Source organism: Microcebus murinus, chromosome 19, assembly GCF_040939455.1.
Source record: "Microcebus murinus isolate Inina chromosome 19, M.murinus_Inina_mat1.0, whole genome shotgun sequence".
NCBI lineage: Eukaryota > Metazoa > Chordata > Mammalia > Primates > Cheirogaleidae > Microcebus > Microcebus murinus.
In genome coordinates this window covers 1,149,769-1,171,203 of record NC_134122.1, presented here as the reverse complement: position 1 = coordinate 1,171,203, position 21,435 = coordinate 1,149,769, and the positions used below count along the sequence as shown (strand labels likewise).

Here is a 21,435-nt window from a genome sequence, read left to right as displayed (position 1 = left end):
CAGGGAGTCTCTCTGCTTCATCTCAAGTGCTCACAAACCGAGAATTGACAAAGTGATTTTAAATATGCTGGCAGTGTCGGCCCCACTAGGTTATCCAACAGGTGGTGGTCCCCAAGTCTGAAGGTCAGCACTGTGAGGCTGCCTTGTGCCCTACCATTTCCACTCACTGGCCCCTTGTGTTGCAAAAAACTCAGTCTAATTCCAACAAGTTTCCTTTCTTTTTTTATTTTGTTTTTGTTTTGTTCTGAGATGGGTCTTGGAGTGCAGTGGCTGTTCACAGGCACAATCATAGCTCACTACAGCCTTGAGCTCCTAGGCTCAAGTGCCCCTCCTGCTGCAGCCTCCGTGGTACTTGGGAGTACAGGTGTGCACCACTGCATGCTTTTTGGAGAGCTGCAATTTTGTGTATAAAACAAAATTGGACGATAGAGATGCTCAGATTTTTGTATCTTCAACATTAACAGAAAAATCATATCTTAAGTATTTCACCAACTTCTTTATTGTCTCTATGCTTGTTTGAAGCCTGTGGAATTTAGGGGTTTTTTGAGACAGAATCTCACTCTGTTGCCCAGCACTAGAATGCCGTGATGTTAGCTTAGCTCATAGCAACCTCAAACTCCTGGGCTCAAGCAATCCTAATGCCTCAGCCTCCTGAATAGCTGGAACTACAGGCATGTGCCACCATGCCGGCCAATATTTTCTATATATTTTTGTTGTGTGGCTAATTTCTATTTTTAATAGAGATGGGCTCTCACTCTTGCTCAGGTTGGTCTTGAACTCCTGAGCGCAAGTGATCCTCCTGCCTTGGCCTCCCAGAGTGCTGGAATTACAGGCATAAGCCACTGCACCTGGCCTAGGAATTCTAAATTTAAAAAAACTCAAAACTATAAACAAACTTAAATAGGCATGCACAAGCTTCCTCTTGGTAGAAGAAACCCTGTTGCTGCTGTCTCCATCTCTCTTTTAGACCCCTTACCCTCAGCGGGGCCACTCACCATCCACTCAGTTCTCACTGCCCTGGCATCAGACCCAGACCTTCACAAACTCCCGATCTTGGGCATCAAATGCCTCCCCTGTTCATGGTGTGCAACAACATGCCATCTTTGCTGTCCTGCGCCCTGCCCCTAGCCTGTCTTTGGTGACTGCCTTCCTTCTAGAGATGCTTCCTTGCCCTTGATGAAACCAGCTCTGTGCACTCAGGGGTCCCGGGTGCTAGGCCTTGCACATTAGGACATACGTGGGCCCCTTCTGGCCACAAGGCCTTTTCCCATCTCCTGCCCCCTCCCTCCCCTTGTCAGCCCTTCCCTGAATGCTACTGCCAGACCTCATCATCCCTCACCCGTTCCTCTTTGCACTTGAGTCCCACATGTCCAGCAGGGCACCTGGGGCACGGGGGGGGGGGGGGGGGGGGGTTGTGAATGCCTAAGGAAGCATCTCTTCACACACAGGTGTTTGCTCACATCCTCTCCTTTGAGAGAGCATGGAGGGCTTGCACATTGCCCGTCCACCCCAGGCAGAGGCCTTCTGTACGTGTGGATCAATTGTGGGATGGTATCAGTCACCCAAAAAGCATTTTCTTTAGACAGGGCCTCAGTCTGTCACCCAGGCTGGATTGCGGTGGTGTGATCCTAGCTCACTGCAGCCTCAAAAAAAATTTAAAAATACTGATGACAGCTTATAGTTTTAACCATTCAGAGCTTGAAACATGTGCCATCTATGGACACCATGATCCCCTCATCAACACTGGGAAGCCCCGGGCCACCGGGTCCGAGTGTCCTCCAGAAGTGGAGGCTTTCCTCTGACCAAGGGTAGCGAGCCAGGTACCTTGAGGGGGTTTAGGAGCCTTTTTCTAGCGAACAAATGGGATGGCTCCTTCGGTTCTCACTGTGGACTAAACAAGCACCTGGCTGTTACCTCTGCCCTAGGCCTACAAGTACCTGGAAGAGATGCGCAAGAGAATCCCCTCTGCCAACATGTCCTACTACGTGAGCCAGCGCACCACGGACGCCGTGCTCCAGGGCCTTGGCCTCCCTCTGACACGTGTCATGCCCGAGCGGATCCGCCACAACAGCATGGAGGACCCCAGGGATGTGGACGAGGAGGTGGTGGAAGAGGTAGAAAATGACACCTGATGGGCCTGGGCCCCTGGCCAGCCAGCATCCTCCCACTGGAAGCATCTTCTGGAATTTTCCAGTTGCCAATAGCAGCAAAAGGCAGCTTTTTTGTTCCCCAAAACCCTTCATGTGTTGGCATACGTCAGCAGAGCTATAACAGGACAGGGACCCAGTTGCCAGGGCCCAGTGGGAGCATGTTTAGAAGGGAAGAGTGTATTTATATTTTTAAACCATTCATCTGGTATTCCTGCCTCCAGGCACCCAGCAGCTCCTATGGGTTTTTGGATTAATTCCTTTAAAGGCAGTTGGATTAGTCTTTCCCACGATATTCTCCCAACTATCAAGAGACTTCAAGAACTTCATGACGCTGCATCCAGAGGACAGGGGACACCTGCTACCCTGTTCCCCATGCCCTTCCCTGAGCCTATCCGATGGTCACCTGGCAGTTCCCAGCTGGCCCTCCTGTGACTCCAATAAAGTTTATTTTCTCAGGCCCAGGCTCTTCCTTCCGCGCACAGGCCCTCCGGGCACTGCATTCCCGGCCTGAGCCCAGTAGTCAGAACCACAAGAAGGCTGTGCTGGGGACCTGCAGTTCTTTTTACTGTTCTGAGGACACGACGACGTGAGAAGCACAGGGCTGTGCCTGCCTGCTGGCTCCGTGGGAGTGCTGGGCCCTACGCAGCAGCTCCTGTCATCCTCCCCTGCTGCTCCCCATTCTGCCCTCACTGGAGGGGCCAGCTCTCCCTGCCAACGCCCCCAGCCCCAGCCCTCGTTCAGGTTGCTGTGTGCTGTGACAGGCAGTACCCAGGCCCTTGTGTATTTTTAGCCCAACACTCAGACTTGCTGGGCTAAAAATAGCAGCAGGGGTGCAGCAGGGCAGCAGGCCTTCCTGCATCTGCACGCTCGGGACCGGACGCCGCTCCAGACCCAGCCGCGCTACGAAGCCCAGACATGTGCCTGGGTGCTCCTCCGCTCCGCTCCTCAGGCCTCCTGCTCGGCCCCAGCCTGCCTGGCTCCCCGGGCCTCCTGTGCTGGGGAGAGGCGGAGGACTAAGGCGAGGGTGGGAGGAGCTTGTCCTTGAGTCTCTCCAGAAGCAGCAGAGCCTTCACCGCCAGCACCCTGCAGTCCTCATCCGGGTCCTTCTCCGCCACATCTGCAGAAGAATGAAAACGAAACATGAGGCAGCGTCACAGGGCCAGCTGTTTGCTCTCTTTTCTTTCATCTGAAGTCTTCCTGAGTTAGCCACCTGCCAGGCCTTGGGCATGTGGCACCAGAACCCTCACTAAGGCCCCATCTCAAATGCCTGGCAAGGGATGCACCACCATGTCCCCGTTCGTGAGCAACCCTTCCCCCCAGGGCTGGGAGCCTGGGCCAGAGGGCCAGGTGACGGGGACATCCCACCCACCGCAGTACCAGCCTGGGAGAAAACCGGCCAGAGGAGAGGCAAGATCCTTCCTGGGCCTGGCACTGCTGCGAGACACACACAGGTGAGCGGGTGGAGGTGTATAGCCCTCACCCTGCCAGACCCGACTCGAGTGCAGGAAGGGTCTGCACAGGAGCCTGGGACTCTCCCCAAGGCCCTGGCCCCTGCACCGCACACAGACAACTGTGACCACGTGATGGTGGGGGAGGGGCTGCCCAGCCCAGGAACACGCAGGGCCCACTGCGGCCCAGAGGGTCAAGCTGTAGCAGTGCCACAATGCTGAGTCACAGAGGCAGGGGACTCAGAAATGTTTGAGGGGCCGCCCAGCACTTGGTGGGAGTCAAAGGTGCCCCCACCCATGGAGGAGGCCAGGGAGGTGGGTGTCTTGGGGTCTGGAGCCACACACTTCCCCACTCAGGGCAGCACCCAATCTCTAGCTGTCCCCACCACGCCAGGGCCCTCACCAAGGCCTCCTCAAGCCTGGCAAGCCACCGGAAGCTCTGCTTATAGGGGTTACCCCAGCACCCCTCACAACGTGCAAGGGGGCACCTAGAGATCCGCGGGGGAGTCTGCCTGTGAGCGTGTCGTGCTCAGCCACGGCGCTGCCCTGACCACAGGGGACAGGCTGCACTGTCTGGACCCCCATATGCCCTGAGCTAAAGTGACCACTGAGGACCAGGTGCTTCTGTCCCCACAAGGTCCCCAGACAGCCGGGACACAAGTGCTCAGTCCTTGGGGAAGCAGGAGGCCAGTGGCTGGGAGGAGTGTGGCACCCTGCCCCCACGCTGGAGGCTCACACACAGCCATGGAGGGAAACGTCGTCCTGGATGCAGCAGGACCGAGGACGCCGCCTGGCAGCTCAGTGGCAGCTAAGGAGGGAGCTGGGTGGCTCCAAGGGGACGTCATCTGAAGGGCCCTCACTCCTCCTTGAAAGAAGGACCCTCAGGCACCTGCCCCGCTCGTCAGAGACACAGGCTCTGGCGGTAAGATGTATGCACTCAGCCACCACCCTAAGCACAGGGACCTGGGACAGGGAGGGCCTGTCAGTCCCTCGCTCTGCTCCTCACCCCAGTCCCCAGCAGCTCCACTCCCACGGGAAATGCCCATTCAAACCCAACGAGCTCAGCAGCCCCTCCAGCAGATGACCCGACTGTACCCCGAGCAGGAGCCCACGCCCAGGTGGGGAGATGGCTGAGGCAGAGCAGACAGAGCAGACATCCTCCCCGCCATCCCCACGGGGAGGAAGGCCTCACCCCAAGGATCCTACCAGCGTCCCCAGCATGGGTGCCTGCAGCGCAAGTCCCTGAAAAGGAGCCTGCATTGGCCAGGACTGTTCTGACACACGCAGAGTTGGGGTCCGTGAAGCCACAGCAAGGGGCACAAGCCAACCACTGGGCTTCAAAAGCTACAAGACAACAAAAGGCAGCAGGGAGCCATGCCGACCGAAGGCGCCCAGGAAGGCGGCAGCTCAGGGCTGCATAGGGCCCTGCTGGGTCCCAGGTCACGGCTGAAGGGAAAAAAAGGGCCAGTCCTGGGGCAGCCAGGCTGGATATTCTCTCCACGTGGTGTCCTGAGGGGGTCACAGTGGCCTGTCCTTAGGCCCTGCTCAAGGACCCGGGGTGAAGAGTCACAACGTCCACAACTGACTTTACAAAGAACATTTATGTCCTGGTGCGGTGGCGCCTATAGTCCCAGCTACGTGGGAGGCTGACAGGAAGATCACTTGAGCCCAGGAGTTTGAGGCTGCTGTGAGACAGCGTGAGACCCTGCCTCTAAAAACAAAAATAATCCAATAAAAATTAAAAAAAAAAAAAAAGAGCACTTTCAGGAGGAGCACGGTGGCCAAACGCTCCATGGGTGAGCCTGGGGGGAGCGCCCACTCCACGGTCCTCGAGGCCAGTCGGGACTTGGGGTTCAGGAAGGACCACCGTGGGGACACCTGCCCCTGGGGTCTGCTGCGAGGCTCCCAAAGTGGCCATGACAAGCACCATCTCCCCTGCCCCCCACACTGAGGCCACCATAAGCCTGTCGCCACCACGGAGGAACGCGCCCATCCGGACGGGCTGGGCTGCGCGCTGGAGCTGGTCCACGCCAGACGCCTCCGCCTGCCTCCAGGACGCAGCCCAGGCGCACACACCTGCCAGCCAGGACCTGGCCTCCAGCAGCTCGTCCGGCAGGTCCTCCAGCAGCCGCCGGGCAGGTACGCTGAGCAGGACGGAGGACACGGCAGACAGCAGGCCCCGGCGCACGTAGCTGCCAAGCAAGGAGGCGGAGGCTGAGCCCCTCTGGCCCCGCCCGGCCCCTGCCAGGCACATTTCCCGGAAATGTAGGGTCAAGCTGCCTCCCGGCCGCCCCGAGGCTCCATGTGGCCTCACCTATGACACCTCTGCATCCAGTGCGAGACCCACCCTGCCCCAGCCCTTCAGGCCACTCACGTGTCGCCGTGGAAGCGAAGGGCCCACACGAACTCCAGCAGGGCCTTGCCCATGGGCACAGCCACCTGGGGGCCAGCACAGAAGCGGTGGGCAGGGGCCCTCCTTGCCCATCCCCATCCCCAGCAACCACGCGGTACGAGGGATGTTCCGCTGCCTTGCAGAGCCTCACACAGGCAGCCCCTCCCTCAGACACCTGTTCCCGGTGCCAGGTGAGGCCGAGGCTCATGCTCCAGGCATGGGCACTTCACCCCCCACCCCGCCGTGGGCAGCAGAGGCCACGCATGCTTAGCACCTTCAACCCCCCCCAACTCACTGTGGTATTAACGGCCAGGTACATCATGGCCCCTAAGGTGTGAGTCAATCTCCCAAGAACCAACTGGTCATCTCCCAAAAGGTCGAAGGTCACCAGAGGCCTGCAACACAGAAGTGAGCAAATGTTGCAGCATGGGCACCTCGGGCGGGCTCCCCACTTCCCAGGGAGACCCTGGGAAGCTTCGCAGAGCCTCTCCTGCACTTGACACTCTGACCCCATGTGGCACCAAGAGAGCCATAGGAGGTGTTTCCAGATGCCCGGTCACTCTGCAGGACTGCGTGGCACGGCCCAGCCTTGGTCAGGAGCTCCCAAGGCCAAGGCTCCCACCCCCGCCGCACTGCGACCCATCAGCCCCACACCCTGACCTGGGGGCCCGGCTCTGGCTGGGGCAGGCCAGGCAAGGGCAGCGTCTGCCAGCACATACCACATCAGCCCACCATGCACCCAACGTCTGGGAACCAGTGATGATGAAAACCTCACTACAGGCCGGGCGCAGTGGCTCACGCCTATAATCCTAGCACTCTGGGAGGCCAAGGCGGCAGATAGCTCAAGGTCAGGCATTCAAACCAGCCTGAGCAAAAGCAAGACCCCGTCTCTACTATAAATAGAAAGAAATTAATTGGCCAACTAATATATATAGAAAAAATTAGCCGGGCATGGTGGCGCATGCCTGTAGTCCCAGCTACTCGGGAGGCTGAGGCAGGAGGATTGCTTGAGCCCAGGAGTTTGAGGTTGCTGTGAGCTAGGCTGACGCCACGGCACTCACTCTAGCCTGGGCAACAAAGTGAGACTCTATCTCAAAAAAAAAAAGCCTCACTACAGAGCTCAAGGCAGAGAGAACCTGGAGGAACATTCTGCATCATTTAAGTTTATAAAACCTCACGGTGAGAGTCAAGAGTTCATGCCCCAAACCCACTGGACCCCACCCCGGGAAGCTCTTGTCCACAGGGAGTGTCAGGGCTCCCGTTCCCCAAACCCGCAGGCCTGTGGAAACCCACTCACCTGTCGAAGCGCTGGATGAGGGGGAAGAAGAAGTAGCCGGCCACGGAGTTGAAGGCATTGGGACCACCCACGGGTCCCAGCTGGGGCATGCCCTGCCAACACCATACGGCACTCACGGAGGTGCACGGTGGCAGCCAGCAGCCCTCCCACCCACGCAGGATAGGCAAAGCTGCGCAGCCCCCAGGCCCTTTGCCGACGGCAATAGGACTTGGGCTACCTCGCCTCAGACATCCAGGGCTGGATAACGCCCGTGGCGGGGGCTGCCCTGCATGCTGCATGACGCTGAGCAGCCTCCCTGGCTTCCCCCCACCCAGCCACAGCCAGCCAGAAGTCTCCAAAATTCCCCACATCCCAGAGTGGGGCAAGACCACTCTTGGCCTAGATCGGTCCCGCAGGTCATCATTCGTGAGCTGGATCCTGGACCAGGTTGACCACCCTGTGCACTGTCACAGCCCTCGGTTTGAACCGTGACCCTCCCAGTGCTGGCCCCGCCCACCACCTGCCCCCTGCTCGCAGACAGTACCTGGAGGCAACTGGCCGCCCACAGTGCCCGTGCCCTCGAGGCTAACCTTGGAGAACCGCCGGGTCTTGCTCCTGATCCGCTCCTCCACCGCCACCCGCCAGTCGGGAGCCGCAGTGCTGCCAGGCTGGGAGGCGGCCAGTGGCAGCGAGCCACAGGTGCCAGGACTAGGGCGGCCATGCTGCGGAGCCCTGCTGAGGCGGCCAGGCCGGGACAGCTCCTGGGCAGCCAGGGTCAGGACCTGGAGGAGTGGAGACACCCGGGCAGTCCCACCACTCTGGGGACAAATGACACACCTAAAAGCTACCCACCAAGTATGCACAGCCTCAGTGAATGCAAGTGTGCGGGACAGGGCCCAGGTGCTGCCCCCAGACACCAGGTCGGCCAAGGAAGCCAGACACAAGGCCACGTGCACGTGACTCCATTTCTCCGAAACGTCCAGGGTAGGCAAGTCCAAGACAGGATGCAGGCGGGGGGGGGGGGGGGGGGGGGAGAGCAGCGCTCACAGCACAGTGCTTCCCTGTGGTGCCATGGAAACCTCTGGAGCAGACGAGTGAGTGTACCACACGCCACCCAACTGTTCATTTAAAAATAGTGAGTTCTTTTTGATGTCCTCTTGGTCCTTCTTGTTTTATTGTGGCAAAATATCACATTTGTCTTTTTTTTTTTTTTTTTTTGAGACAGAGTCTTACTCTGTTGCCTGGGCTAGAGTGCCGTGGCGCCAGCCTAGCTCACAGCAACCTCCAACTCCTGGGCTCAAGCAATCCTCCTGCCTCAGCATCCCGAGTAGCTGGGACTACAGGCATGCGCCACCATGCCCGGCTGATTTTTTCTATATATGTATATATTTTTTAGTTGTCCAGCTAATTTCTTTCTATTTATAGTAGAGACGGGGTCTCGCTCTTGCTCAGCCTGGTTTGGAACTCCTGACCTTGAGTGATCCTTCCACCTCGGCCTCCCAGAGTGCTAGGATTACAAGCGTGAGCACCTCGCCCAGCCCGATAAAAAGTATTATCTTTTTAATCATTTAAAAATTTGTATATCCATGGTGTTAATAAGTATTTTCATGTTGGGCAACCACCACCAGCACCTGCCTCCAGACTCTGCCATCTTCCCAAATCGAAGCTCTTCCTGGTAAACATTCACCCCACCTGCTCCCACAGCCCCGCACCTCCGCTCTGCTGTCTCCGCGGCCCTGATGACCCTGGGCAATCCACCTGAACGCCGCCCACGATACACTCGCTGGCCTCTGAGACTGGCTCAAGCGTAACGTGTTTGCAGCTTATCCGTGTTGTAGCATGTATCAGAATTTCAGGTTACAGCTGAGTAACATCCCACAATGCGTCCCAAAGGGTGTGCTTTATGGTGTGTGAATCACATCACTAAAACTGTTACTTTAAAAAACAAAAGAACCCAGCTGTCGAGCCCCAACTCCGCCGCTGCTGAGTGCGACCTGCCATCACTCACCGCAGGCAGAGGCCGGCCCGAGCCCCTCGGGGCCAACGCCAGGGGACTCCTGGACCTAGCCCCGACAGGGAGACAGAGCCCCAGCGACACTTACGTCCAGGATGTCCATGCGCTGCCGGAGGCTGTAGTTGAGGGCGTAGAACTGTGAGGTCAGATACTCGGCTACCTGAGTGCACAAAGGAAGCCACTGGGACCCAACAGGCCACCGGGATGGCCTCGGGCACCAGACAGGGCCTCAAACAGTCCCTGCTATGCCCGCACTGGCCAGGGCACTGGCTCACCCTGGCCGGGTCCGTGACCGTGACGGCCACCAGGGCTCTCTGGCGTAGGCCCTCAAATCCCGCCACACAGGTCCTCTCCTCCAAGTGCAGCAGCACCTTGGCCAGCTCCACGCTCACCTGCATGGGACAGCAATCGGACGCCTGCAGCCCCCGGCCACCTGCTCGTGGCCCCACCTGCCACCCGCCCCAGCAGAAGAGGCAGCCACCGAATCACACGCAAGCCAGACACCACCGTCTGGGACCCAGGACGCAGACAGTGCAGGGGCAGCGGCCACGGCAGGCCTTTCCACCCTCCCCGCCGCCCCACGCCCGCTCACCTCCCGGGTGGCCTCGGGACTCTTGCAGATCAGGCCCTCCAGCGCCCGCAGGGCTGCCTCCCAGCGCTCCCCGTCCTCGGACGTGGTCAGGGCTGCACAGAACCCAGACGGGCCTTGGTCACTCTCGGTCGGCGCTGACCCTGAGCCAGGCGCCACAGCCACACCTGCTGTCCTGCCGAGGGCTTCCTGGAGGCCCCGAGTATCAGGACGAGGGCTGTCCAGGGCTGGGGGCCGCCCCACGGAGCAGACGGCAAGGCCCGCCTGGGCCCACACCCACCTTCCACACAGTCCCGGACGTACAGGGGCGCCTTGCCGCTCTTGAGCTCTGTGTCCCCCGACATGTCATAGGGGACAAACTCATCGTCACTGTGGAACAAAGCAGACACAGAAGCGCCCACGTCCCATGAGGGGCAGCCCGAGAGTTGCTGACTCAGTGCCCCTCTTCCCTCCTGGAAACGCACATGTTCACACCCAGGTCCCCGCAGCCTTGCAGAGGGGCGGAGGGGCTGAGATGCTTATGTGTGGACCGAAGAGAAAAGAATGGAGTGGGCAGGGCACCTAGGGCCACGGCACTGCCCTGCACAGCATGCAGGGGAGACCGTGGTGCCCCCTCGCAGGGGAGCGGGCGGCCGGGGCTACCAGGTCAGGGAGCCCCGCCCCTACCTGTCCAGCTCTGAGTCAGAGCCCTCCAGCCGTGCCTGGGGGACACCGCTGTCCACGGCCTCTGCGGGGGCCTCTGCGGGGGTCTCTGCGGGGGTCTCCGCGGGGGCTGCAGCCAGGGACGGGCTTCTGGGGAACAGTAAAATCCAACCCTTCCAGGCCCCCTCGAGCATCCGGTCTCAGAACCTGCTTGTCCCTCAGAATTGCTCCCCCCCTGCCCCCCTGCCTTTTAGCTCCTGTCCTGGACCCTGGACCTCGGATGCCCAGCGCACACGGACGCGGGGCCAGGGGCGCGCAGACCCTCACCCCGCCTCCAAGACGCCGTCGCCCGCCGGCCGGGGGGTGGCCAAGGCCCGCATCTCCAGGCTCAGCTCGTCCTCTTCACACTGCAGGCGCAGACGGCCGGGTCAGTGACGCCCAGCGGCCATCTCCCCAGGGGACGGGCACGGCCGGCCCTGGCGCACAGCCTCTCCCGTGGCGCAGCTTCGGACGGCCGGTTGCCTCTCAGAGGCAACGTTCCAAGTGTCTGAGGGCAGCACAGGTGTGCCGAGGGCCAGACGGGCCCCGACTTCTCCTGGAGGAGCGGGGAGTCCCCCGGGGGCTCGGCAGACAGGGGAGGGGACACCCAGGGACAACCGCTCCCTCCACCCACGGCCTCGCTTGGCTCCGTCTAGACGAGCCTGTCAACACGTGCAGGCGTCCGCTCTGGGGAAGAGGTGCTCAGCCCCACCCCGCCTGGCCCCCAGGAGCCGAGGGCTACACCTGGACCCCCAAACCTGGGCATGGCCAACACCGAGGCTGGACCCCCCCCAGAAGGTGACTCGACGTGGGGGCTGCAGTGACAGCCTCTTGGGAGACCCGGGCCCGCCACGCGGAGGGGACGTGGAGGGACAGCCCCGCTCACCTGGAACCTCAGGGGAGGCCCCTCGGGGTGGAGGCGGGCGCTGACGAGCTCGGCCACGACCATGCCCAGGCGGCGCACGGTGGGCAGGCTGCTGTCCAGGCGGCACTGCACGCCCGCCATCATGCTGGCCAGCAGTTCTGGAAGCACCAGACGTGCGCCCTGAGCACCTCGCGGCGCCCAGGGCTGGGGGCGCCCGCACCGCCTGCTCACCGTCCCGGCTGTCCCGCAGCTCCGCGTCCCCCAGGAGCGCCAGGCAGATGAGCGCGGCCTTGCTGACGTAGCGCTGCTGCGGCAGCGGCGTGTGGCGGACGGCGCTGCTGCTGCCCCACGTGTCCAGCAGCTCCTTCAGCACCTGCGGGCGGCACAGCCAGGGCCACGTGGGCTAGCGCCCGCTCCCCTCGCCAGCACAGGCACGGAGCAGAGCCGGCCCCTCTGCCCTGCCCCCAGAAGGTGGGCCCTGCACGGCCCTTCTCCCAGGGCCCCGAGGGGACGCGGGGACCGGCGGCACTTACCTGCACGAGGAGCGGGCGCCGTTGGCTGTCCATGGCCAGGTACCCCAGCAGGCTCTGCAGCGCGGGCGTCTGCAACAAGAGCCAAGTCCTGTCTGCCAGGCAGAGACCACTCACCGCCCAGCCCGGGGCTCCCAGAGGCCGAGAGCCATCCCGCCGGGGCCAGGATGGGCGCGGGTCTGGGCCGGCAGCCGAGGACGTGCGTGCAGGGGCCGCCTCCGGCCCCGGCAAGTAGAGGCCCAGGAAAGCTGCGGACAAGGCGAGCTCCGGCCGCACGGGGCTCACTCTGCTTCTGCACGGGTCCTCTTGGGCACAAAATCCTCCTGAGGGAGTTTTCCGTTCCATCAGGTTTTCAGACTGGCTGCACGGAATGACCACAGCATGGACACCTTCTAGACATGTGGGCTGGGAGCCACGCGACACCGGGCCTGTGCCGCCTCGACTCACGCCGGTCCTCCGCGCCCAGCGTGCTTTCCGCCCCAGCACAGTCTGCCCTGGCCCACGTGCCGCTCCTCTGCTCCCACCCGACTGCCTTTCTTGTCACTGATCCCCCAGGGGAAGAATCCCTCCTCTCACGCAGGCCGCAGCCCGGTGCTTCCCGCCGACACCTGCTCGCTCCTCGGGTTACTCTGCTCAGGAAACTGCTCAGCCGTCCCCTCTGGGTGCTGCTTCCTCGTCCCGACAGCCCCACCCCCAAGACCACGACCCCCGGACGTCCACTCCGGCACCTGCGTGTCTTCTCTGTGGCCTCGTCCCCTGGTTTGTCTCGTGGCCAGGGGCTTGGAAGGCTGTGAGCTCGGTCGGGTTCAGGGGCCTCGAATGCTCGCAGGACAGCCCGGGCTGTTCTCCCCGCAGGGGCGGCGGTGGCATCTCTCGTCACCCCTCCCACGGCTGGGCTGCGCAGAGCTCGAGGTGATGCCCGCCCTGCCTCGACACCGGCTGGGCTGCGCAGAGCTCGAGGTGACGCCCGCCCTGCCTCGACACCAGCTGGGCTGCGCTGCGCCCCGGGGAGCGCAGGGCTCCGCACGCTGCAGGCAGGTGCGAGTGAGGCCCACTCCTGCCCCGGCCCCCATGGCCTCCTGCACAGCAGTCAGACCGGGTCTCTGTGACAGTCGGGTACTGTCACCTCTGCTCCATCCCTCCAGCTGCCCCATCGCACCATGAAGGTGCCATAGGCTCTGGATCTGGCCGCCCTCGCCTCTGCCTCCTCCCCAGCCTCCAGCTCTGCGCAGCCACTCGGGGCCCAGCGCCAGCTCCAGCCAGCCCGCCAATCCTGCCCCGAAGGCTGCCACCTGGGCCCTGTCACCAGGCCCTGTCCCTGGGGGCCACACCCGCTGCTGCCAGTGTCTCCACACAAAGTCTTCACAAGCCCCGGGCGCTTGTCCGCCTGGGCCCGAGCGACCTGACAGGCCACACGGTAGCGTGCACATACCACACGTCACACCGTGGTGCGCACACTCGGCTCCTTCCTCCCTCCCTAGTGGCAACCCCTCGAGGAGGGCCTGTGGCTCTTCTGCCCACAGTGGGACGTTCGGCGCCCAAGAAAGCACTCGGTGTGTGGTGGGCACCTGCCAAGTACTGCCGAGTGAGAAGACGAGCGAGCCCCAGGCCGTGTGCGCCCCGGCTCTGGCCTGCCCGCCTGCCTGTCCTGCCCTGCGCCACAGCCGGAGACACCCACCCACCCTGACAGCCACCAGCCCTGGGGGCAGAGCCCAGCACCAGGACACAGGGACAGCAGCAGTCATGAGTCGGGGAGCACACAGCCTGGGTACAGACCTATCCACCCGGCACAGAGCACAGCTGGTGAGGGCGGCCTCTGGGGATTGGGAGGGCTAAGGGACGTGTGACGCGCTGGCCCAGACCCGGCACCACAGGGCCCACCGACGGGCAGGACGGACCCCCTGCCACATTGGCTCCTGCAGGTGACACACACTGCTCTGAGCGTGCTTTTGTAGCCGCTGTACCTGGGGCAGCCCCGCCACGCCCTCGCCTGAGCTCTCACCGTGAGTCGGTACTGCAGGAACAGAAGCTTCCGGGTCATCACAAACTGGGCTTTCTTGTTCTTTACCACCAGGTTCCCCAGCAGCCGAGACAGGACTTCGGGCCTAGGAGGTGGAGTCCGGAGGGGCCAGCGTCATGGGCCATGTCGGGGGCAGGTGCAGGGGAGGGGAGAGGAAGGCACGAAGCCGCCGGGGTCAGAGCCAGGATGGGTGCTGGGCCCTGCCGCTTGCTGGCCATGAGCCTGGGGACCAGTCCTCGGACAATCTCGGTCGGCTTTAACCCTTCCTTCTGCAGGGCCTAAATGCAGAGACCCCACGAGCCTGGCCCCCAGCTCTAAGGGGTCCTGGCCTGGCTCTGGCCAGGTCCAAGGTGAGCTCCTCGTCTAGCAGGGGTAGCAAACCTTTTCTGTGAAGGGCTGGAGAGTAAATGTTTTAGGGTTATAGGCCACACGGTTTCCACGGCAACCACTCACTCCTGCTGACGTGGCCAAAAGCAGCCAGCGGAACTTTATTTACAGCCTGAGCAAGAGCGAGACCACGTCTCTACTAAAAATAAAAAAAACTAAATAGCCAGGCGTGGTGGTGCACGCCTGTAGTCCCAGCTACTCGGGAGGCTGAGGCAGGAGGATCACTTGAGCCCAGAAGTTTGAGCTATGACGATGCCACTGCACTCGATCCTGGGTGACAGAGAAAGACCCGGTCTCAAAATATAATGAAGTAAAATAAAAAACAAAGAAATTACACAGGTGGTCACCACTGCACCTGCGTTTGCCCGACCATTCTGACAGCTAGCCGAAGCAGCAAGTTCGGGGGACTGGCCAGCAGGCGGGGGGGTGGCCGTCACACCCTGGGGCACCAACACGGGGGACTGGCTGCAGCCTGGCGCCCAGGAAAAGTGGCGTGAAGGACCGGCAGCCCCAGGAGAGTCTGGCCCACCCCCAGAGGAAGCGTCGGCAGCAGGCAGAGCACCGGGCTGCTTACCCTGGAGCGGCCTCCACGAGCCCCGTCAGCACGGCCTCCGCGGCCCGGTCCGGCACTTGCTCCACCAGGCGCCAGCAGACCCGCTGCCAGAGGCAGCTGCCCTCGGTGAGCGCGGTCAGCCCGGGCACCAGCACGCCCAGCATCTCCTCTGAGGGGACACACGGAGCCTCAGCCTCGGGAGCGGCACCAGGGTGCGTGCAGGGAGCCCCACCGGCTCCCGTGCTGGCACAGCCCAGCCCCGGACCGAGGGGCCCTGGACAGCTGATGCAGCCGACTCAGCGAGGGGGCGCGCGGGGGATCGGGGCCGGGCGGGATTCTCGACTGTCCACACGATGGCCGGCGGGGTGGGGGCAGGGCGGAAAGCGCTGCTGTACTCACGCTGTCTCCCGTGGACACAGACCTTCCCCAGGACTTGGGACACAAAGGAGACCGAGCAGTCCAGGCCACCTGGGACGGAAAGGGGGACCCTTTACAGGAAACAGAGTGACGCAGCACCTGGCCTGTGGAGACAGGCCTTGCTCCTGGACAGGCAGGCCCCAAGCCACCCAGCTCGCTCCAATTCCAAACGCTGGCCGTGCGTTAACAGGACTGCTTTTAACTGGAACAGCCATCGGTAAACGTTTAAAAAGCGTCGCACATGTTAGGTCACTTAATGGGTTACGATGACCCTACAAAGTCAGCATGAGAATAGCATCACCAAAGAGGAAAAAGAGGCCTGAGGGGACCCGGCCGCGGGCGGGCCGGCCACGTGGGGTGGGCCTGGGAGTGTAGAGCGCCACCCGCAGGGAAGGGACACACGCCCGCAGCCACGAAGCAAGCCCTGCAGGGACATGGGGAGCAAGGGGAGGGGCAGGGGCGCCAGCTCTGAGAGGGGCAGGGCCGCTGAGGCTGACTGGTGGACAGCCACAACAGCCACGGGGCCACGATAGCCACGCACGGGTGACCAGGGAGGGGCGCGCATGTCAGGCGAGGTGGACCCCATGCACCCGCTGCGGGCGTGAGGGAGACGTGCTCCCAATGTGTTCTGGGCGCATCCCAAAGCGCCTTAAGGTGTCAGCCAGAGCACAGTGTGGCTCCGAGCGGGCGCTCAGGAGGTCACTGCAAGCACCCGGTGAGACGAGGTGGCTCGGGCAGGTGCGGGCTGTGCAGAGGTCAAGGCCCCCCCCGCTGGGCCTGAGCCCTGGAAGGAGGAGTTGGCGGGAACAAGGTGGGAGTGGCCCGTGGAGCAGGGCTGGGGACAGCCGGGCCAGGGCCACTGGAGTGGCCAGAGGAGTCTCTTGGGCCTGTGCAGAGCTGGAGGAAGGCACGGAGGAAGAGTCGCCCTGGGGGGGGGGGGTGCTGCAGCAAGCCGAGGGCCTGGCAGCCCCTCCAGCACGGCACTCTCCCCACCTGGACACACAACTGGGAGCCACTGTTTCATCTTTTTTTTTTTTGAGACAGGGTCTTTGTCACCCAGGCTGGAGCGTGGTGATGTCACCACAGCTGAACTCCAACCTCAAACTCCTGGGTTCAAGCGACCCTCCGGCCTCGGCCTCCCAAAGTGCTGGGAATACAGGCACGCACCCCCAGAACCAGCCAGGAGCCACCTCTGATGCCCCAGTGAAGACGGCGCGAACCTAAACCGCCAGGCAGGCTGTGTGACTGACCGACAGGTGAGCGAGAGGCCACAGCACCTGCCCACATGGGGCGGCCTCCACCCTGCCGCCCCAGCACGCCGCAGCACCACAACACCCAGGAAACAGAGGCCACTGAGACAAACCCAAGGCAGCCGGGAACGGACCTCAGCCGAGAACAGAGACGAGCCTCCCGCTGCTCAGAGCGAGGGACCTTCCTGCGGACGCGGAGCGGGGGACAGCGTGGCAAACCGCGTCCCGATGACTTTGCCAAGCGTCCAGCCAAGAACTGAAGGAATCGGGGGGCAGCCCCACCTCCCGACGCCAAAAGCCAGGAAGGATGAAACTTCAGCAAGTGGTCACTGCTGTTCAAGACAGGGGACGTCACCTGGCCAAACAGCTCCACCCGGAGACGGCAAAGACCTGCGGGACACCCCACAGGGAAGGGGGGACGACAGCCCGAGAAGAGGGGTTGGCAGAGGGACACTGAGGCAGGGCCTTACCTCGGAGAGAGTCCACGACGGCCTGCAGCACCCGGACGGCCTCCTTGCCGAGCAGAGGGAAGTAGTTCTGAGGGAGGAACTCGGCCAGGTTCTCCCGCTGCAGGCGGTTGCCCAGGCGATCGGGCAAGCCCACCACCCTGCCGAGCAGCGTCTCCCGGAGCAGGGGGAAGCCGGGCGGCGCCTGCTGCCGACACTGCGCCTCCATCAGGGCCGCCATCCTGCCCGTCCTCAGGAATGAGGCCAGCAGCTGCGCCATCCTCATCAGGCGGAAGCTGGGGCTGAAGACACGGGAGCGTTGGGCACAGCCCTCGGAGCCCCTCCCCGCAGCCACAAGGACTCCCAGCAGCCCCTCACTAAACAGGCAGTCCCGACAACTTGATTAGCATTTTTGTTCAAATTCATTGGTTAAAAGAAAAAGTCTCTCTTATAAGCTTAGGTTCTGGTCACAAACGATAAAAGAAAAGAGCCTTTTAATGCCACTCCTAATCCACCACGATCACTAGTGGGGTGTGAGAGCTCGCCAGACCCACACAGCTCCCCCAACTGGAGTCACGCTGGGCTCCACGTCCCCTCCTGCCCCACGCCGACTGTAGCTCAGCAGCCTCTAAAACCCAGCTCCTGGCCGGCCACGGTGGCTCACCCCTGTAATCCCAGCAGTCTGGGAGGCTGAGGCGGGAGGATCATTTGAGCTCAGGAGTTTGAGACCAGTATGAGACCAGCCTGAGCAAGAGCAAGACCCCATCTCTACCAAAAAATACAAACAAATTGGCTGGACAACTAAAAATATATAGAAAAAATCAGCTGGCCATGGTGGCGCATGCCTGTAGTCCCAGCTACTCGGGAGGCTGAGGCAGGAGGACCGCTTGAGTCCAGGAGTTAGAGGTTGCTGTGGGCTAGGCTGACGCCACGGTACTCTAGCCCAGGCAACAGAGTGAGACTCTGCCTCAAAAAAAAGATAAAAAAATAAACAAACACGCAGCTCCTCACAAGCACCACACCTTCACAAGGACCACAGTGGCCTGATGCTGGATGTGGGAGCCACCTGGAGCCAGGAGTCCACATGAGACAACTGCCGGCCACGCTGTGCTTCCCTGAAAGCTGGAGTGTCCCGGGGAGCCCTGTGAGTCTCCTGCACTGCCCGGGTACCTCACTGCAGGGCTGGGAGCCAGAGCGGCAGAAAGGGCCCCAGGAAGACAGCACACGCCAGCTGCCGGCCCGGGTCACTGGGGCCCAGGGGACAAGAACACGCTCACTCCCGTCTTCCGACACAGCAGGACAGAGCACACAGCGCGCACAGGGAGATGGCAAGGGTCTCTGAGAGGCTGCGGGCCCTTCCCACTGCAGAGGAGAGGCACACAACCTGCTTTGACCTTCGGGCATTCGGCTCTTTGCTCTCAACCCCAGCACCTTTTAGGATGCTGCACTCCCATGGAATTTAGAGAACCTGCTTGCTCAGGGTCCTACAGGTCTTTCTTACGCTTCCCAGGTGACAAACAACCCACGCTCAGGTCCAGCGCCACTCACCCTGCAGTGCCCTCGATGGACTCCATCAGCACCAGGAAGGCTTGGTCAGCGGGGCCCTCCAGGAAGAAGCTGGCCCACAGCTCCTCCAGCCGCCCGTCGGGCAACAACTCCAGCCAGCTCGGGCTCAGCACTCCGGCCAGACATCTGAGAACAGCGGAGAAGTGCACCGTGGCAAACTCCTCCTTCTCCTTGGGGTGGGCTGGGCTCTCCGTGTCACCGAGGTACCGCTTCAGGGTCCCCAGGGTGGAGAAGATGTGGCCACCATCCTCGGATGACGAAAGGGTGTGCACGGCCTCCTGGACAGCAAGTCGGACCTCCGAGCGGGCGGGATCCATCCTGCAGCGTGGACCTGGATGCAGGGAAGTGCGTGTGAGAAGGACCGGCACTGTGGCACTAACGCGACTCAGTCCAGGGGTCACACACCCTCAGGACCCCTCCTCCGGGCCGCACAGGGAGCTCCCTGGGGACCCGGCCTCCCGCCCGGGTGCCACCCAAGCCTGTCCCTCAGCTGCTCCCTGCCCCTCTGCTTCCCTGCAGCGTCTGACACTTTCCACCGAGAGTCGGCTCCTGGGCGCGCCCCCCCCTCGGGACAACTGAGACGTTGTCACAACCGGGGGTGCCACTGGCCAAGGACGCCGGCGAACACCTCGGAACCGACGTCCGCAGCGCCCACGCGGAAACCCGGGCCGGCGGCACCGGCCAGAGCCAGCCCGGAGCGGTGTCCTGCGACCCGGGCCGCTCGCGGGGAACACGGGCTCCGCAGCCCCGACCCGACCCGGACCCGGACCCGGACCCGGACCAACCCGGCCCGGCTCCCCAGGGCCCGCGCCGCCCCCGACCCGACCCGACCCGGACCCGGACCCGGACCAACCCGGCTCGGCTCCCCAGGGCCCGCGCCGCCCCCGACCCGACCCGGACCCGGACCCGGACCCGGACCAACCCGGCTCGGCTCCCCAGGGCCCGCGCCGCCCCCGACCCGACCCGACCCGGACCCGGACCCGGACCCGGACCCGGACCCGGACCCGGACCCAGACCAACCCGGCCCGGCTCCCCAGGGCCCGCGCCGCCCCCGACCCGACCCGACCCGACCCGGACCAACCCGGCCCGGCTCCGCCAGGGGCCGCGCTGCCCCCGACCCGACCCGACCCGACCCGACCCGACCCGACCCGACCCGACCCGACCCGACCCAGACCAACCCGGCCCGGCTCCGCCAGGGCCCGCGCCGCCCCCCGACCCGACCCGACCCAGACCAACCCGGCCCGGCTCCCCAGGGCCCGCGCGCGCTCAGGCCCTGCTCGCCGCTGACTCGCCGCGGCCCCGCGCCGAGTTCTGGGCGGCCCGAGCACGAGTCCGGGACCGGCCGCAGCCGCCTCTCTCGGGCTTCCCGGCGCCTCCGGGCCGGTTCCCGCCGCCGCTCGCCACGAACCAGCGGAGCACGCGCGGCTGCGTCTGCGCCTGCGCCGGAGGGCGGGGCGGGGCGGGGCCAAGACGGGGCGGGGCCTGCCCTCCCCACGTGGTGCGGGCCGTTCCCGCCACGCCCGGCGTCCTCGGCCTCGCTGCTCCCTCGGTCCGCCCTCGCGGAGTGACGTCAGCCGCCCCGCCCTCGCGGAGTGACGTCACAGCCCCGCCCTCGGCGTCACCGAGACCGGCCGGGAGCCAGAGCTGCGTCCGACGCGCCACCGCCGGGTGTCTGTGGCTGCCTGCGTGACCCAAATTGAACAAGATTATAAATCGCGCCGGCGTGGTGGCTCACGCCTGTAATCCCAGCACTCTGGGAGGCCGAGGCGGGCGGACTGCTCGAGGTCAGGAGTTCGAGACCAGCCTGAGCAAGAGCGAGACCCCCCCCCCACTAAAAATAGATTAGGAGAAAGAGAGGGGACTGCCTCTCCAGCACCCATGGCAACTCCATCCCTCCTTCCCCGCTATTGTCCTGAAGCCCGACATCGGTAACTTCCCAGCGAAGGGTGCAGGGAAGATCACTTCTCAAGCCTTTGCTTGTCTGAAAGTGTCCTTGGATGCCATTGTAGGGCACACCTCACAATTGTCTTAGCACCACAGACTTGGTGGCTTAAAACACCAAAAGTTTATCCTATCACGCCCCTGGAGGCCTGAGGTCTGACAGCCTGACAGCAAGCATCACCCTCCCTCTGGGGCTCGAGGGAAGCCTCCTCCTTTGTCTCTTCCAGTTCCTGGGGCTCCAGGAGTTCCCCAAGGTAGCATCACTCCAAACTCTACCTCTGTGTCCACACGGCCCTCTCCTCTGCGTCTCCTCCTCTGTGTCTAATTGGATTTAGGGCCCACCTGGATAATCCAGGATGACCTCATCTCAAAATCCTCAATTACACCTGCAAAGCCCCTTTTTCCAGGTGACCCGTTTGTCACAGGTACCCGGGTTAGGACTTAGATGTATGTTTTTGGGAGGCATCATTCGACCCGATAAAAAACCTGTGCCCAAAAATGAATAAATTAAGGTGGCTCCCAATCACATGTCCATTGCCTTACAGAGAGAGAGCACGCGCATGCACTCCTCGCAGGATGCGGCCGTGCAGGCCTGGATGCTGGATGCCAGGGCGGACCTGGCTCTGACCTCCCAGCCCCAGTCAGGTCGCCTGTCCTGCTCCAGCTTCTGGAGAACATGAGTCCGTGTGCTGCTGTTAAAGCCATAACCTCCTCCCTGCCTCTGAGCCAACCAGACAAGGGCTTGCACCCTGTAGAACGATTCTCCAAAGATGATGTTTGCATCTGTTTTAGACTTGTCTCCTTGGGAACCTCCGATTCTCAGAGCCTGTGGCTTGAAGGCAGATGCCTCTCATCGAGGTGGCAGGAAGCACCTGACATCCAGCCAGGGCCCAGGAAGGAAAATCGCTCG

The 21,435-nt window shown here is 62.6% G+C and overlaps 2 protein-coding genes across 3 annotated transcripts in view; one reads left to right on the top strand and one right to left on the bottom strand.

Annotated features, from left to right (window-relative positions):
* Positions 1-2,596, top strand: part of IFT140 (intraflagellar transport 140) — an 85,617-nt gene extending 83,021 nt beyond the window's left edge. Inside the window, exon 30 of the mRNA XM_012743456.3 lies at positions 1,926-2,596. Within this exon, the coding sequence (XP_012598910.2) occupies positions 1,926-2,132 (207 nt within the window). The 3' untranslated portion in view covers positions 2,133-2,596. The remainder of the gene's footprint in view (positions 1-1,925) is intronic.
* A 97-nt stretch (positions 2,597-2,693) lies between these two features.
* TELO2 (telomere maintenance 2) lies at positions 2,694-20,020 on the bottom strand. 2 transcript variants are annotated; one of them, XM_075994934.1, is made up of 21 exons: positions 19,821-20,019; positions 18,567-18,915; positions 17,043-17,320; positions 15,305-15,373; positions 14,927-15,074; positions 13,948-14,050; positions 11,949-12,017; positions 11,647-11,788; positions 11,437-11,573; positions 10,839-10,918; positions 10,536-10,661; positions 10,150-10,238; positions 9,873-9,964; positions 9,556-9,672; positions 9,369-9,440; positions 7,857-8,048; positions 7,288-7,379; positions 6,286-6,385; positions 5,973-6,037; positions 5,675-5,790; positions 2,694-3,267 (listed from the first exon to the last, which is right to left on the bottom strand). In XM_075994934.1, the coding sequence occupies exons 2-21, from the start codon at positions 18,899-18,901 to the stop codon at positions 3,164-3,166; spliced, it is 2,526 nt and encodes an 841-aa protein (XP_075851049.1). In that variant the 5' UTR covers positions 18,902-18,915; positions 19,821-20,019; the 3' UTR covers positions 2,694-3,163. The 2 variants fall into 2 exon arrangements, with proteins under 2 accessions (XP_075851049.1, XP_075851050.1); XM_075994935.1 differs by lacking the exon at positions 5,675-5,790 and having other exon boundaries at positions 19,821-20,020.
* Between the last annotated feature and the right edge of the window lie 1,415 nt (positions 20,021-21,435).

Bases quoted from the DNA above. Each gene is read 5' to 3' on its own strand.
- TELO2 (XM_075994934.1), bottom strand. From the start codon at position 18,901: ATGGATCCCGCCCGCTCGGAGGTCCGACTTGCTGTCCAGGAGGCCGTG. The intron at 9,965-10,149 runs GTGGGTGTGGGC...GGTTCTGTGCAG, and splicing joins CGTCCGGGACTGTGTGGAAG to CCCTGACCACGTCCGAGGAC. The intron at 9,441-9,555 runs GTGAGCCAGTGC...TTGTGCACTCAG, and splicing joins CGGTCACGGACCCGGCCAGG to GTAGCCGAGTATCTGACCTC.